This window comes from Melanerpes formicivorus, unplaced genomic scaffold (genome assembly GCF_026170545.1).
Source record: "Melanerpes formicivorus ecotype bairdi unplaced genomic scaffold, bMelFor1.0.p_v2 SCAF_5, whole genome shotgun sequence".
NCBI classification, from domain to species: domain Eukaryota; kingdom Metazoa; phylum Chordata; class Aves; order Piciformes; family Picidae; genus Melanerpes; species Melanerpes formicivorus.
The window spans coordinates 886,270-903,462 of record NW_027142357.1 but is presented as its reverse complement, the minus strand read 5'-3'; the positions used below and the strand labels follow the sequence as shown (position 1 = coordinate 903,462).

Sequence of the window (17,193 nt, the reverse complement as noted above, 5' to 3'; positions counted from 1 at the left end):
CTGACAAGAGTTGTTGTGTTTGTACCATGTCATGAAAATGAGAAAATTTACATGGCCCGTGTTGTTTTCAGGTTTGCTGTAAACTACCTACCGTAGCTATAATGACACCAGCCCTCAGAGAGGCAGCAACCAAAGGTCATGGTATCCACTTGTCACCTTCTTTGTCCTCTAGAGCTATGGAGTCTGATACAGCTTTGTGCATGGGAAATTCCAGAGCAGTGGAAGAGAAGATAAAAGAGGACTCCATCGCACAGATTACTTGCTCAGTCCTGGGGTTCTCCACTGCTGAGCCCAACCTCAGGAATGACCTCTTCGGCGTGCAGCGTTTCGGCTCTCCGCCATCCTCCAAGCGCTATCAGTCTGTCTTGCTAATGAGCGCCAATTCTGCCTTTAGCAACAGAAGCGGCAAGCAAACGAAAGGGGGAGAGCCCCACAGCTCCCAGGTGAGAAATTCATTGCAGAATGGTGCTGACACATCTTTTGGGCAGATCAGCCATTCGCACCCCGAGGAGCAGGGCAAAGGAGGAATGTTGTCGGCGAGCGCCTCTCCCAGCGTGGCGGAAACGCAGAGACTGTTGGGTTCAACTGTAACTGAATCCGGCCCTGCGGAAGAGATGCAGCTCTTAAATGGGAAATGGTACAAGAAGAATGGGGTTTTGGGTAGGGCTTTGGAAGTCTGCACCGAAACAATAAAAGGGGATTTGTTACACCAAATTCTTCGTGGGCCTTCGAAAGGGCTTTCGAGCGGCACCCAGGAGGAGGTGTGCGCTCGCTTGCTCCAGTGTGTCACCAAGCAACAGATGGAAATCAGCCGTGCCAAAAGAACTCAGAAACGTTTACAAATGCTCCTGGCAAAACACATTATCAAACACTGTGATCAGCAGCTCAAATGCTTTGTGAAACATCAGCTACAAAGAATGAAGGTTTTCCACGAGCCAACCAGGCTTTTGAGCGGTAGCTCCCTCAGGTGCACTGAAGGTTGGCCAGAGAGCAGCGCAGCTACTTTGGAGAGTAGTTGCAGCGCGGATGTACAGAAGGAAGTTAGCCTGGCACCAGGTGAAATCCGGGGCTTTGCACTTTCTGCTGGAGGGCTGCTGTCTCGTGTGGAGCAGGACCTGGACTCTGATGCCACATGTAGCAGCTCAGATGACGATGGTGAGGAACAGACTGTAAGAACAACTGTGGAAGCGTAAGTGTTAAATTCCTGCTAGCCTCATGTCCTTCATGCTTACAAATCAAGATGGAAAGGGTCTAGCCCCACAGATTACCTCTTGTGTGAGTGGATTGTCCTACTGAAACTAGCAGGACTGCCTGTGGGGGGCTAGGTTTGTCAGGACCCAGACAGAAAGGAAGAAGTTCTAATGACAGCATTTAAGGAACAGTTACTTTACTAGACTGCTGAGAGCTAAGTTTTGTACTGCACTGTTAGCAGCTTGCATTACAGTAGTACTGCTGGTTGCTCAGTACTTGGGTCGTGCTGGAAAGCAAATAGTGGTAGCAGTGCTGTACATGATATGTTTGGCTGAAAGGAAAGTGGTTTTGATTTGATTACAGAGCTATTAAGAATCAGCCAGTGTTAGGACTGTCCACTATGCTAGGTAAAAATGCCCATCTGATGCACTTGTCAAGCCATCTAGTGTTTGGAGGGTTGTATGTTAAAAAAGTTAGGCTTTTTGAATTATTGAAGACCTTACTGTGAATTACTTGAGAATTACTTGAAAAGTAATTGAATTATTGAAGACCTTCTTGTAGCCTTCCAGTATCTGAAGGGGCCTACAAGAAAGCTAGTGAGGGACTTTTTAGGGTGTGAAGTAGTGATAGAACTGGGGGGAATGGAACAAAACTAGAAATGGGTAGACTGAGATTGGATGTTAGGAAGAAGTTCTTCCCCATGAGGGTGGTGAGACCAGGGAGGTGGTAGAGGCTCCATCCCTGGAGGTTTTTCAGACCAGGCTGGATGTGGCTGTGAGCAAGCTGCTGTAGTGTGAGGTGTCCCTGCCCATGGCAGGGGGGTTGGGACTGGCTGATCCTTGAGGTCCTGTCCAACCCTGACAATTCTGTGATTCTGTAATGTTTAAAATGTTCTGCTACTGGCAATGCAGTGGTGGTTTTATTGCTGGTATCTTTTTCAAGATGATCTAATTGACTAAATCTGGCTTGAATTGACAGGGGTCCTGTCAGTACCAATTGCTGTAGGTTTGGAAAAATCAGTGGTGGGTAAGAGAATTGAATAGTGAAATTATTCCTGTTGGTGGCACAACATCTTTTTGGTTTTTTTCCTTTTTTTAATGTGTTTTTTTTTTTTCCCTACCTTAGTACACTATTACACATTGAGAGATTTTAGAGAGTGCTGAAAGGACTGCTGCTGTTCCATTGCTACAGCTGGAGAGAACAGAGTATGTCCTAAGGTCTGTTAGGATGTGGTAGCAGGACAGTGACGCGTTCAAGAGAGCTTCACACAAACACAGTTGGGTTTCTAGCCTTTGAAATCAGGACTGGTTTTGTGTTTCCTGCCCTCTTCTTACACACTCTGCTGTTGGAGAGCATCTAGAAAGCTTTCAAGAGTGACACTGGTGTTTGAGGAAAAGTAAATGATTTAAAAGCCTATGGAGTGTTTGGTCTGTTTCTTGAAAAGCATCATGTTCACAAGTCAAGGAAGCTTCATCTTGAATTGGGAAAGAGCTGTGCCTTGTTACATGGTCATAGCTGCAGTGTAGCATGGTTTTATCAAAGCCCTGCTGTGTTTCAGCGAACTGGAGGACTGGAAAAGAGAGGAGAAAAAGGGCCAGGGGAAAACTAGTTTTCATTTTCTTTCATATATTATCAGAATGGTAAATCCTGTGCTAAGGTCCAACTAAAGTGTACTGACTTGCAAACTAAATTAGGGTCATCTCAAATATTTGGAGTTTGCAAAAGATCATTCTCATTTTGAAATGCTTTAATGAAAGAACCCCAACGTTTTTGCCTCTTCCCAGCGTGGGAGAATCTACATTCTTCTTCTTAGCTGATAGGCTTGAACTTCTGAGTAAGAGCTCTGCCTCCAGGATTCTTATCTGGTGATTACATGAACTGAAGAAGATGAGAAAGTCTTGATTCTCAAAGGGTGGCAGGTGATGTAAAACTTGGACTAAAGTTCTGTGTGAGGATTTTCTCTGTACTTCTTGCCAGGAACAGTTGAGTTTCGAGCTCTGCCTACCAGTCCTTTACATTTATTTCTTCTTTTGGGCTTTTGAATTCCTGAAGTTATCTTACTTTTCACTTAAGGCTTAGTCAATTTGTTTTGTTGCATTGAGGAAAAAAATCCACAGAGGATTATTAAGTACAAAGGCACCAATTTTGGCTCAGGAAATCCCCAGGCTGCTGTTGCTGGCAGCTTGTTCTGGGGAAGCTGCCTCCGTGCCTTCCCTCTTGTAAGGTATCTTGGCCACTACTAAGGGGCAGGAGATGGGATAGATAATCTATAATCTGACTCACTGCAATGCTTTTTTTGTGGACTGTTTTTTCCCCCTCCTCTTTTATGTTGTTACTACTGAACAAGCAGCAGCAGTGACAGGGTTAGCAGTGTGCATTGGCAGTGCAGGAATCACTGGGCTTTGAACTGTTCTGCGGGGCCAGCAAGGGCACAGTTAAAAGTACTACCTGGTGGAAGCAGGAGACCCTTGCTGTGGGCTGGAATTAACACTCCAGCGAGCAGAGACTGTCTCTTACTTGAATGTGTCATTATCTTCAGCTTGGAATGGGTTTCTTTTCTCCAGCTTTCCTAAGATTTGTCTCGGTGGCTACAAGGCTGCACTTTTTCTTCTGGGTGACAAAGGTGCAGCTGCTGAGCTTTGCTGCTTCCTGAGCTTTACCGCTGGAAAGGCTCTTTCTTTCGATTGCCTTTTACCGCTGGAAAGGCTCTTTAGATTGCCTTTCACCTGAACAAAAGAAAGGAAGTTAACATCCATTCTTATTTCTGCTAAGGGCATTTACATTCTTTGAACTGCCTTCCTCTCCTAGGGAATTGTCTCTTAGTGCTTTCCAGAAATAATGTCATCATGTGGGTAAAATAATACTCCATCTCCTTGCCTGGGACTCATGTTTTGTAGTGAAGACTTCTACTGAGCAGGAAAGACTCTTCCTCTGTGATGTTCTTAACACTGAACTGTAGATGTTACCAGGTTCTGTTAATGCAGTGATGAATGGGGGGGGGGGGGCGGGAAATGTCTTCTGTTTTGCTTGTATCCTTGAAGGTCTCTTCCAACCTGGTCTGGTCTGGTCTGGTCTATTCTATTCTATTCTATTCTATTCTATTCTATCACAGTTTACTGATTGCATTGAACTTGGGGGTATCATCACGCTGGTGGCAGGTCATTGACTGCAGTGCTTTTTGTCCTTTTTGGAGGGGGAGGAGATGTCAATCCAATGTGCAAGGTGGGGAGGAACCTGCAGTTGCAGTGTTTACCTGGGAACAGTCTGTTTCTCATCAGGAGGGAGAAGTTGACTCCGGCTCCAATTCTTCACGGTAGGAAAAACCCTGGAGCTATTTTTAGCATTTTGAACCTGTTCATTCTCATTATGCTGAAAAGAGTTTTCCCCAGTAAGTCTTGACATAAGAGCTGTTGCTCAATGCTTTGTGTCTCAAGTAAGATTGTCTTTACCCATCTATTTCAGCAGCCTTGTTGATAAGTTGCAAATGTTGTTCGTCCCTCGTGCATTACATAGGTACTGTTCGGAAGACCAAAGAGATCCTTGGTCTGCTGGTGAAGGCAGCTCTTCTAGTTGACTATTCACAGTATTTACTGAGCTTCTCTGGTTCCAAGCATAACTGGAAAGCCTCATCCCATTTCAGGAGCATAATCACCACACATTTGGTCCTTTTGAATACTTGATAAAAAGAAATATGGAAGAACAGTTGGCTTTTGTCAGGAACGTTGTCACTTTGCTGTTAGCGTCAGCTCAGGAATGCCTTCAGCTTGTCAGTTCTCGTGGAAAGTTTCTTAGGCAGAGCACCAAATTCCCATCAGTAGTTGGGAGTGTATTTCAGTACTGTTCCAGCCCTCAAGTGTGTAGGAAATTCCCAAGGCAGCACACAGGGGATGTGGTAGTCCTTCTCTCTGGTTTCTCAAAGGCAGATGGTAGGTGGTGTTGCCTGGTTCCCTGTTAGGTGTTAGCAGCCAAAGTGGGTGAAAGGCCTGACCATAAGCTGACCATAAGCAATTCCTTCAGTATTTGGAGGTGCTGGAAGGTGTCCAGAGAAGGGCCACAAGCATGAGCAGATGGCTGGAGCTCCTCTCCTATGAAGACAGATTAAGAGAGTTGGGGTTGTTCAGTCTGGAGAGGAGAAGGCTCCAAGGAGACCTTCTTGTGGCCTTCTAGTATCTGAAGGGGGCTACAGGAAAGCTGGGGAGGGACTTTTTAGGGTGTGAGGGAGGGATAGGACTGGGGGGATGGAAGAAAACTAGAAATGGGTAGATTCAGACTGGGTATTAGGAAGAAGTTCTTCCCCATGAGGGTGGTGAGACACTGGCAGAGGTTGCCCAGGGAGGTGGTGGAAGCCTCATGCCTGGAGGTTTTTCAGGCCAGGCTGGATGTGACTGTGAGCAAGCTGCTGTAGTGTGAGGTGTCCCTGCCCATGGCAGGGTAGGTTGGCCTGGCTGATCCTTGAGATCCCTTCCAACCCTAACAATTCCATGATTCTATAAATTCACAACTACCATCAACCCCTTGAAATGCAGCATAGACAACCTTTCACCAGCTGAGTTTGCTTGAAACTTCTTCCTGTTCTTTGGGCTTCATGAAGGTGGAAGGTTATCCATGGGAATGGTCACAGTTTTGAAGTGAGGGGAATTGGGGGAGGAAGTGAGCTCAAAGTGTATTCAGCAGCACAGCTCTGGTCTGGGAGCTGTTTACTGTATCCTTCCAGGCAACCTCCACATCTTTGTTCACCTATTTCGTGAGTACTTCTGATGTGGTTAGAGGTTCTCATTGTTTACAGTGCACCAAGTGGTTATTGGGGAAGCCTTTAAGGTTGTAGGCTAGAGAGTTTTTCCTCTGCATGGGCTATGTGTATGATCTTCCAGAATCAAAAGATACCATCACTGGGGTTCTTGGAATGCACAGCTGCTCACTCCATCAAGCAGTAATACATGTAGCTAATTGATTAGAGAGAAAAGCTGCTTACAATAGATTTTTCTGCAAAAGAAGTAGCTCTGTCTGCTGGTGACAAGTCCTGTGCCCTGTTTCCCCAGTCCTTCCCCCATCTGAATGCAGTCCTTTTCCATCACTGAGGGGTATTTTTTTCTTTCTGAAACACTTTCATGCTTTTCCTCTGATTTTTGAAGGACATGTTTTACTGATTATCCTCCAGCAACCTCAAGCCAGATGAAGAAGCACTGTTAGATTTTTCCATGCCCACAGAGTTTATTGTGCCTGGAAACTTTTGTAATGAATATGCAGAGATAGTAAATCTTTCTCTTTCTTTCCTCCCCCCTCCCCCCTATTTTTTTCCTCTCTTTTTTTCTTCTTTTTTTTTCCCTTTCCTTAGACTGCTAGTTGGAAAAAGAGGAGATGGGCAATCTGCTTTCAGTACAAATACTTGGTGGGGAGGGGAACAGGAAGGCATAGAGAATACAGGAAGGAAGAAAATACTCTGAGTAGTATCTCCAAATCTAATCTGTTTGTTCTAGATTATTTTCTGTTTTTCATGGCCTTTTTTTCTCATGGCTAATTGAGCAACATCAATGCAATCCTACAGGCATCACTGCAGCAGGCACTGCTTCAGGGCCAGGGTTTATTGCATGTCTTTCAGCCACATTATAAGGGGAAGCTGTTTGTTTTTGCAAGGTCAGGTCTTAATTTTCCACCCTGGAGCTGTAATTTTGCTTCTTACCTGATAGGACAACTGAATTCTGGTTTTGGGAAGGGGGAGGGAGAGAGTCTGCCAGGACTAAGTACTGCTCTCCATTTTTCTTAAGCACAAACCCCTACTTGTTTCCAGTTTTGAAGTCCTTTTTTTATTTGCAAGTCCAGGAAATGTCTCATTTGCATAGAAGATTAATGTGAGGGCTTTTGAATAGGTGTAAATTCATAGGTGCTAATAATCCTGCTAATTTCAAAATGCTTTGTATGCTACTTTTTCTTGCATTCCATTCTCCCTCAATTCTTGGCTCCTGTCACTAAGATGTGGGAGGAGAATTGTTACCAGAGCATGAAAGAAAAGATATCTTTTATTCTATTTTCACTTTAGGGATACATGTATTATTTCAGAATATATTCATAGAGTCATAGAATTGTTAGGGTTGGAAGGGGCCTCAAGGATCATCCAGTTCCAAGCCCCCCACCATGGCCAGGGACACCTCACACTAGAGCAGCTTGCTGACAGCCACATCCAGCCTGGCTGCAAAAACCTCCAGGAATGAGGCTTCCACCACCTCCCTGGGCAACCTCTGCCAGTGTCTCACCACCCTCATGGGGAACAACTTCTTCCTAACAGCCAATCTGAATCTACCCATTTCTAGTTTATTTCCCTTTCCCCCAGTCCTATCACTCCCTGACACCCTAAAAAGTCCCTCCCCCGCTTTCATGTAAGCCCCCTTCAGATAGTGGAAGGCAACAATTAGATCTCATTTTCTCCAGACTGAATAGCCTCAACTCCCTCAGTCTGTCCTTCATCACTTGCTTGGACTTCCCCAAGATGGATTTGCAACTTCTTTAGGGTCTGACATGCATTAACTGCTTTTCTTTGGAGATCTCCCACACAGCAGTAACAACTTGCTTTTGAGCAGGACTTCCTTCTCACAATGCCAGAGTAACATTTTCCTGAGTGAGTGTCGTGATTTCTAAGCTGTAATTACATAAACATTTTTGCAGCTGCTGAAAGCAGACTGAAAAGTTTTCATGAAAGGCAGAAGGTTTGACAAGTTGTAACCTGCGAGGGAAGCTCAGAACCAGGAATGTTAAAGCTTGGGAGTTAGGGAGGAGTTAAAGGCATGTTAAACACAAAGTTGGCATTGCTCTTCTGAATCACAGAATCGTTAGGATTGGAAGGGACCTCAAGGATCATCCAGTTCCAAGCCCACTGCCACGGGCAGGGACCCCTCACACTACAGCAGCTTGCTCAGCATCCACTTCCTTTAGATTTTAGGCTGAGTTAAATTTGTTACCATGTGAGAGTGAAGAAAAGACAGCAAACAGCAGCACTGCCTCTGCACCATTTCCTGCACTCTCTGACACTCCTGAAGTTGTTCCTTGCACTAAAATCAAGGCAAGCTTCAGCAGATCATTCATGAAATCATAGAATCATGGATCTAGCACAGGGTTGGAAGGGACCTCAAGGATCATCCAGTTCCAACCCCCCTGCCATGGGCAGGAACACCTCACACTAGAGCAGCTTGCTCACAGCCACATCCAGCCTGGCCTGAAAAACCTCCAGGGATGAGGCTTCCACCACCTCCCTGGGCAACCTCTTCCAGTGTCTCACCACCCTCATGGGGAAGAACTTCTTCCTAACATCCAATCTCAATCTACCCATTTCTAGTTTTGCTCCATTCCCCCCAGTCCTATCTCTCCCTGACACCCTAAAAAGTCCCTCCCCAGCTTTCTTGTAGCCCCCTTCAGATACTGGAAGGCCACAAGAAGGTCTCCTCAGAGCCTTCTCTTCTCCAGACTGAATACCCCTGCTTCCCTCAGTGTGTCCTCATAGGAGAGGTGCTCCAGCCCTGAATGACAGTTGAATATATAATCAGCAGTGCAATAGAAAGATCTAGTAATCAGGCACAGGTGTGTACATGATAACCTGGCATGCCTCATGGCATGGTAGATGAGTGTGGTGCTTGGTGTCAGCTGCTGATTAATCAGCATTTTGTGGCTAGCTCTTTCCTGTCACTAAGCTGTGATTTATTATTTTTTCCCCCCCTTTTTTCATTTTAATTTAAAGCTTTGTTTACAAACAGCATCCAGCTGCCTTTATAGCATCTTGTGAAGTGAGGGCAGCATTATTTCACCTCACAGATAACACTGATTTCATGAGAGCCTACTTCAAAGGGCTCCGACTGGTGCCTTTGAAAATCAGCGTACGTGGGCCCCTGATACAGGAAATCATTTAAATGCTTTTCTTTCACATGAAACAAAAAAAAAAGTGCCTAAAGATTCCCAAAATAGGAACACTCCTCTCTAACAGGGTTTCATTCATACTGCTAAATATGGCTTAGGAATGTAACTTTAGATGCTGGATTTAAATATATCGACCTGTGCTCTGAAACAGCTGTAAATGATTTTATTTTCAGCCAGACGTTTTACCTAGAGCAAGTTTAAGTCAGTGTAGTTTTTTTCCATGGGCAAGCTTTTAATTACTGATTCTGGAATGGAGAAAAAAAGAAACCTGAACCTTCATGTTTGCATATATGTGTCTTATAAACTCCTCTTCCTTCCAGCCCACGGGCAGGTTTACTGAGCAGCAGTAGAACTCAGTGAAGCTCCACCCCAAACAAAGAAGGTCGCAGCCCTTCCAACCTGTGTTCCTTGCTTTAACCTTGTAATAAGCTCCAGCCCTGCCCTGCAAAGCAGACTGCCGTGTACTATTTGGTTACTCCTCTGTTACTTAATCACAGTGTGCTCACAGTAGTGGCCCAGAGGATTCAGCTTCTCAGTATCACAGTATAACTAAGGTTGGAAGAGACCTCGAGGGTCATCGAGTCCAACCTGTCAACACAGACCCCATGACTAGACCATGGCACCAAGTGCCACGTCCAATCCCCTCTTGAACACCTCCAGGGATGGTGACTCAACCACCTCCCTGGGCAACCCATTCCAATGACGAACGACTCGCTCGGTGAAGAACTTTCTCCTCACCTCGAGTCTAAACCTCCCCTGGCGCAGCTTGAGACTGTGTCCTCTTGTTCTGGTGCTGGTTGCCTGGGAGAAGAGACCAACCCCTTCGCGGCTACAACCACCCTTCAGGTAGTTGTAGAGGTCAATGAGGTCACCTCTGAGCCTCCTCTTCTCCAGGCTAAGCAACCCCAGCTCCCTCAGCCTCTCCTCACAGGGCTTGTGTTCAAGGCCTCTCCCCAGCCTTGTTGCCCTTCTCCAGACATGTTCAAGTGTTTCGATGTCCTTCTTAAACTGAGGGGCCCAGAACTGGACACAGGACTCAAGATGTGGCCTAACCAATGCAGAGTACAGGGGCACGATGACTTCCCTGCTCCTGCTGGCCACACTATTCCTAATGCAGGCCAGAATGCCATTGGCCTTCTTGGCCACCTGGGCACACTGCTGGCTCATGTTCAGGCGGCTGTCAATCAGCACCCCCAGGTCCCTCTCTGCCTGGCTGCTCTCCAGCCACTCTGACCCCAGCCTGTAGCACTGCATGGGATTGCCGTAGCCAGAGTGCAGCCCCTGGCACTTGGACTTGTTGAATGCCATCCCATTGGACTCTGCCCATCTGTCCAGTCGGTCGAGGTCCCTCTGCAGAGCCTTTCTACCCTCTAACTGACTAACATCTGCTCCTAATGCAGCAGGGTGAGCTGTGTCCAGTGTCCCCAGGGCAGGTGCTCTTAGGCCATCCTGTGGCATCGCTGCTGGGTGCTCACCCTGACCAGCATGATCATACTCAGCATGGACCTTCTGCAGTTTCCTTTGGGTCCCACATATGGGGGCGGGATCCAGGCTTCAGGGCTTGAAGTGGGACTCATCTCAGCTCTGCCCAGTTGCCCTCCCATCTTCTGGATGCTCTCCACCTCTCCTGTTAGCCCATACCCTGCAGCACCCCAAACATAGATGGGCACATTTGCTTGTAACTCCTGAGAGCAGAGCACTTGCCCTTCAGTGAGGTGAGGCACAGCTGGTGATGGGCTTCAGCATATGGTGGTGCAGCAAAGGCTGCTACTGCTCCTCATTTCTCGCAGATTGTTGGGACCAGCTTCAGTGGCTGGACAGCGCTGAGATGCTGTCTGCATGCTGCAATCATGTTCCATGGGCACGTATCTTTAAAGGAATACATTGTAAGCTCTGTCTTACTTGATGCTGGGGCTAGGATCCAGACACAGCACTACTTACTTCCTTGTTCAAGGGCAGTTGTGTAATAGTTATGGAGAATTTCTAGGTCTGTGTTCCCGGTGTTTCTTTGTTACTCTATTGATGCTGTGCCATTTCACAGGCAAGAAAAGAAGCTTGTTTCCAGGCAGCCCTGATGTTCCTGAAGTTTGGGAAGTTGAGGCTCAGCATTACTTAGGTCTCTTTGATCAGCAGAATGTTCCTGTGGATGAGCTATTCTTACAGCCTGGTGCCGTGCTTTAGCTCTTCAGCAGGACCTCCAGTGATCAAAGCTCTGTTGAAAGCAGTGGTTGCTAAAGTCATTGGTGGACAATGGTGCCAAGTCCAGCTGGAGAGCTGTAACCAGTGGAGTGTTCCAGAGCTGGGTCTGGTCCTGTTCAACATCATCATCAATGACATGGATGAGGGGACAGGCAGACAGAGTCTGCTCAGCAGGTTTACTGATGATATCAAACTGAGAGGCTTGGCTGAGACAGCTGAAGGCTGTGAGGTCATTCAGAGACTTGGACAGACTGAGAGCTGGGCAGAGAGGAACCTGCACAAGGATAGGTGCAGAGTCCTGGATGCTGGGTGTTAGCAGATATGCATTTTGCAGTGTGGGTTTAGTGTTTTGTGGGGGGTTGGTAGTTTTGTTAGGTTTTGCTTGGGGATTTTTTGTTTGTGTGTTTTGGTTGGTTTTTTGTTTGGTCAGTTTGGTTTTGTGGTTTTTTTTTTTTGGTGGGTTTTTTTGTTGTTGGGTTTTTTTAAGAGGAAATGGTGCTGGTTGTTTACCTTTCACAGGTTTTTACTTCTTGGGCAGTTAATATTCTAACTGACCCCACCTCCACCAAGCAGTTTGGCCTTTTATCATTGACGGGTCTAATGAATTGTGTAAACAGAATCCAAGATGAAAGGCATCTACCAGGCTGTAGAGCCAGCCATTGGAAAAGTCCAGCACTGTATCAGACAGCACTGCTTTAAAGATCTGAGTTTTCTATTTGTCTTCTTGAGCCATAAAATGAGTTAACAATTGAGTGCCAGCACACCAGTTCAGTTTCTAATACAACCCCTGTAGCAACAGGATGATTCTCTGCAGGAATCCTGGAGTAGGCAAGTACTGGCTGTGGCATCTTGTCAGTGTTCTCAGATGAGGGAGCATACAGAGCTCCAGTGTGGAATTCTGACAAGATGTCTCCTCTGCTAGGGCATCCAGTGCAGAGACTTTCCCTTTTTATACTTGCAGTTTTCTTTACAGCCCAAAGAGTGGTGGTCGGTAGAGTTAAATCCAGCTGGCAGCCAGGCACCGACAGTGTTCCTCAGGGCTCAGTGTTGGGACCATTTCTGTTCAACATCTTGATTGATGACCTTGATGAAGACATAGAGTGTGTCAGCAGTGAGTTCACAGATGACAGTGAGGTGTCAGAGTTGATCTGTACCAGGGCAGGGAGGCTCCATAGAGGCACTTGGATCGATTAGATTCATGGCCAGCGTTACCAGGAGGAGCTTCAACAAGGCCAAGTGCCAGGGCCTGCACTTGGGGCACAACAACTCCAAGCAATGCTACAGGATTGGGGCACTGTAGCTGGAAAGCTGCTGGCAGAAAGGGACCTGGGGGTGCTAAAGGACAAGCAGCTGAAGAGGAGCCAGCAGTGTGCCCAGCTGGCCAAGAAAGCCAAAGGCATCCTGGCTGGGATCAGCAATGCTGTGTCCAGCAGCAGCAGGGAGGGGATTGTCCCCTGGCACTCAGCTCTGGGGAGGCCACACTTCGAGTGTTGTGTCCAGTTTTGGGCACCTCAAGACAAGGGAGATGTGGAGGTGCTGGAGCCAGTGCAGAGGAGGGCAAGGAAGCTGGGAAGGGCCTGGAGAAGAAATGTGATGAAGAGCAACTGAAGGAGCTGGGGATGGTTAGTTTGAAGCAGTGGAGATTGAAGGGAGACCTCCTGGCTCTCTACAGCTCCCTGAAAGGAGGTTGTGGAGAGGTTGGTGCTGGTCTCTTCTCACAGGTGATTAGCCATAGAACAAGAGGGAAGAGCCTGAAGGTGCAGCAGGGCAGGTTCAGACTGGACAGGAGAAAGAATTTTTCCCTATCAACAGTGGTCAGGGCTTGGAATGTGCTGCCCAGGGAGGTGGTGGAGTCCCCAAGGCTGGATGTGTTTGAAGGTGTTTTGGATGTGGTGCTTGGGGCTGTGGTTTAGGGGTGATCCTTGTAGAGTAGGGTTCTGAGCTGGACTTAGTGACCCTGAGGGTCTTTTCCAACCTGAACATTTTTGTGATTTTCCCTGAATATTGATTTCCCTTTTTTCCCCTTCCCACTGTCCCTTCTAAAGTGTTGCTACGTAATACTTCTCCCCCCTCTAGTTCAGTGCTATGAATTTTCTCTTCAAGGCTGTGAGTGGTAATTCCAGGTGTTACTGCATGCATTCATCAGGCAGGATGGCTTAGCAGAATTCTTCATCTGGATGAAGATTTTTGGTTTGGGAATCATAGAATCACAGAATGGTCTGGGTTGGAAAGGACCTCTGAAGGTCATCCACTCTAACCCCCTTTTCAGTCAGCAGGGACATCCTCAACTAGATCAGGTTGCCCAGAGCCCTGTTGAGCCTCACATAAGGTAAGATGTGTATGAGGTGTTAGTATCAGCATATGTCATTGGCTGCAGTTCTGAAGGTATTAAGTGGCAGCAGTACGTCAGAGGTGGTGGGACCAGACGTGGCTGCCAGAAATTGTTGTGATAAGCAGTTGCTGATGCCTATAGATGATAGGGAGAACTGTAACCCATCTGTTCTGACACTGTGTAGTGTTGCAGAGGAAAATCTCTGCCAGGTAAAAATTGCTGTTAAACACCAAATAAAGGACAGCAACCACTAGAGGCTCCAGAAGGAGCTGGCTGCAGATTTCACAGAGCCTGCAGTATCATTTTGAATGCTGGAGAACTTCTCCTCAAACTGATTATTGTTTTTTACAGGGCACATAGCTTGCTCTGGTGAATAGAGACTGAGAGCCCTGGGGCTTTTTAGTCTGAAGAAGAGAAGGCTGAGAGGGGATCTGATCAATGTCTATCAATAGCTGAGGGCTGGGGGTCAAGTGGAGGGGGCCAAGCTCTTTTGGGTGGTGCACAGCAATAAGCCAAGGACCAATGGATACAAACTTGAAGAGAGTAGGTTTCACCTCAGCATAAGAAGAAACTTCTATGCAATGAGGGTGACAGAGCCCTGGAGCCCAGAGGGGTTGTGAAGTCTCCTCTGGACACATTCAAACCCCAGCTGGATGCATTCATGTGCAGACTACCCTGGGTGATGCTGCTGTGGCAGGGGGGTTAGACTGGATGGTCTCTGGAGGTCCCTTCCAGCCTCTAATGCGCTGTGATACTGTGGTGCTGGTTGCCACAAAACAGTGGCCTATGGCTCTGTGCAGTCAGTCTGCAGCAGGTGCTCCTGGGTGATCTGAGCAGAGGCTGACAGCAAGCAGTCAGATCAGGCAGTGCTGTGTTGTGCATGGTTGATTGGGTGCCGTAGGGGAGGACAATATTTGGTGCAGCTTACACTCCAGAGTGCCTGCAAGAGATTGGAGTTTGCAAACAGGCACTGGCTGCTTTTTTAATGGCCTGGTTATCATGGGTTTAACAGTTAACTGGTCCAGGGGAATTAATACTTCAACAGCAACTGGGTTTAGCTCATTCTGAAAGCAAACATTAAGTAGGTGTGCTGGAAGAATTAGTCCTTGAGAAAGCATTTACGGGTCACTTCCTAGCTGGACCTGTTTGTTCAGCCATTACAAGTGCTGGAAGTTTCTGTTGGGAGTGGGCATTTTTTATCTCAGGCTCCCCAGAGAGGGTGTCGAGAGGGAGGGGACAGGGACAGCCTCTGCTCACTTGTGCCCTGTGACAGGATAAGGGGCAATGGATGGAAACTGCAGCACAAGAGGTCCCACCTCAACATGAAGAACAACTTCACTGTGAGGGTCACAGAGCACTGGAACAGGCTGCCCAGAGAGGTGGTGGAGTTGTCTCCTTCCTCTGGAGACTTTCAAGACCCATCTGGATGTGTTCCTGTGTGACCTGTGCTGGATTCTCTGGTCCTGCTCTGGCAGGGGGGTTGGACTGGATGATCTCCAGAGGTCCCTTCCAACCCCTAACATCCTCTGGTCTCATGAGTAAAATCTAGATTAGGTTATCTAAAACATATGCAGTGCATACCTGAATTCACCTCATTTAAACATTTTGCATGATGCCATCTCCTCATTTCCTTAGGTAATCTCTCATTTACTGCCACTATCTGCAGGGAGAAGATAAATGTGACGTGTTGAATTTCACCAGCATGTTGACAGAAGGTTATCAGAAACTCTGAGCTAGCCTTAATGGTGTGCAAGAAAATGCTTCTCTACTGGCTGGCTGCTTTTTGAGCTCTGCCATGTATAACAACAACAAAACTGACTGTAATGCTTGTGTAAAATTAGGGGCAGCTCCAGGCCTGGGGGACCCCCACCATAGAGTGTATGTGATGAGGTGCCATATGGTGAATAGGAAGTGCTTTATGGGGTTTGTACAGCTGAGTGAGCTTCCCAAGAGAGCTGGGGGATGTCTGTTGTTTTGGGTTTTTTTGCGGTTTGCTCTAAGTCTCACGTGGCCAGCAGGTCAAGGGAGGTGATTCTCCTCCTCTACTCTGCTCTGGTGACACTCCACCTGGAGCACTGTGTCCAGTTCTGGAGGCTTTATCACAGGAAGGATTTGGAGGTGCAGGAAGGTGTCCAGAGAAAGGACACGAGGATGAGCAGAGGGATGGAGCTCCTCTCTGATGAGGACAGACTGAGAGAGTTTTGGTTGTTTAGTCTGGAGAACAGAAGGCTCCCAGGAGACCTTCTTGTGGCCTTCCAGTATCTGAAGGGGGCTACAAGAAAGCTGGGGAGGGACTTTTAGAATGTCAGGGAGTAGAGACAGGGCATAGGACTGGGGAGAATGGAACAAAACTGGAAATGGGTAGATTGAGATTGGATGTTAGGAAGAAGTTGTTCCCCATGAGGGTGGTGAGAGACTGGCAGAGGTTGCCCAGGGAGGTGGTGGAAGCCTCATGCCTGGAGGTTTTTCAGGCCAGGCTGGATGTGGCTGTGAGCAAGCTGCTGTAGTGTGAGGTGTCCCTGCCCATGGCAGGGGAGCTGGAACAAGGTGATCCTTGAGGTCCCTTCCAACCCTGACAATTCTGTGATTCTGTAATTTCATTGTGAGTCATAGGATGTCTGGATGAGATTTAAAGATCTGGAGCACTTCCTGAGTTTTTGCTTTTAAGTTTCCAGAGTTAAGTCCTTCATCAGAATGCTAAACTCCTGATGTTGTTTTCAGGGACTCCCACCATGGAAAGTGATTAGCTCTTTGTCTGAGGGTAATCAGTTTGGGTTTTAAAAGTTGCTTCTTGCTCCCAAATATTTCACTGAGGTGTGATTGGCAGTAGGCCTGTTATAGCCCAGGAGTTCCTGGCGAGAGGAGAAGAGGAACCAGCAGGAACGTGAGGTCACTTCAGGACTGAGCCGCCTGAAAGCTGGATGCCAGAACAACGTAGATGAAACTGCCAGAAACAGCAAAATGAACTGTGGTAGGGAACTTGAGTGGAAATGTGAAAGGGTGAGGGGCTGTCAGGACTGACTGCTGCTCTTAGGCTTAATCCAGGAGTTTGGAACTGGAGAAGTTTTTCCCACCCACGCTGTGTGGGTGCTTTGCTCTCCTAAAGGTCAGCATTCTTTGAAACAAACCTTTTGGGCTGGCAAACCTACATTTGGGAGTTTTGATATGGCTCTGTTGCAAGTGTGCTCCTTTCCTGTTCAGTAAAAAGCATCCTGTAATTGTCCCTGCAGATGTGTCATGGCAGAGGCATGTTACTTGTTCTCATTGGGAATTATGAGGCTGGAAGGCCTCTGTTTTGGTTGAATTTGCAGGTTATAAGATGCTGGTAGAGAATCTTGCCTTAGGCACAGGAGTGATGCTCTAAAATGCTCATTTTCTGTGCTCACCATAGCTGAAGATAAGGTCTTGGGGGTGCAGGTGGGCAAGAAGCTGGACAGGAGCAGGCAGTGTGACCTTGCAGCACAGAAGGCCAAGGGCAGCCTGGACTATATCCAAAGCAGTGTTGCCAGCAGAGCCAGAGAGGTGATTCTGCCACTTTGCTCTGCTCTGCTGAGACCTCACCTTCAGTG

At 47.2% G+C, this 17,193-nt stretch overlaps 1 protein-coding gene across 7 annotated transcripts in view; it reads left to right on the top strand.

The window, feature by feature from the left end:
* KANSL1L (KAT8 regulatory NSL complex subunit 1 like) overlaps positions 1 to 17,193 on the top strand; it is a 101,825-nt gene that overhangs the window by 8,814 nt on the left and 75,818 nt on the right. For 4 of the 7 annotated variants that reach the window (XM_068137869.1, XM_068137873.1, XM_068137867.1 and 1 more), the window contains exons 1-2: positions 72 to 1,189; positions 4,385 to 4,504. In XM_068137869.1, the coding sequence (XP_067993970.1) occupies positions 102 to 1,189; positions 4,385 to 4,504 (1,208 nt within the window). In that variant the 5' untranslated portion in view covers positions 72 to 101. Of the gene's footprint in view, positions 1 to 71; positions 1,190 to 4,384; positions 4,505 to 17,193 lie in introns of those variants that run through there. The other 3 variants (XM_068137872.1, XM_068137871.1, XM_068137870.1) reach the window with 2 other exon arrangements.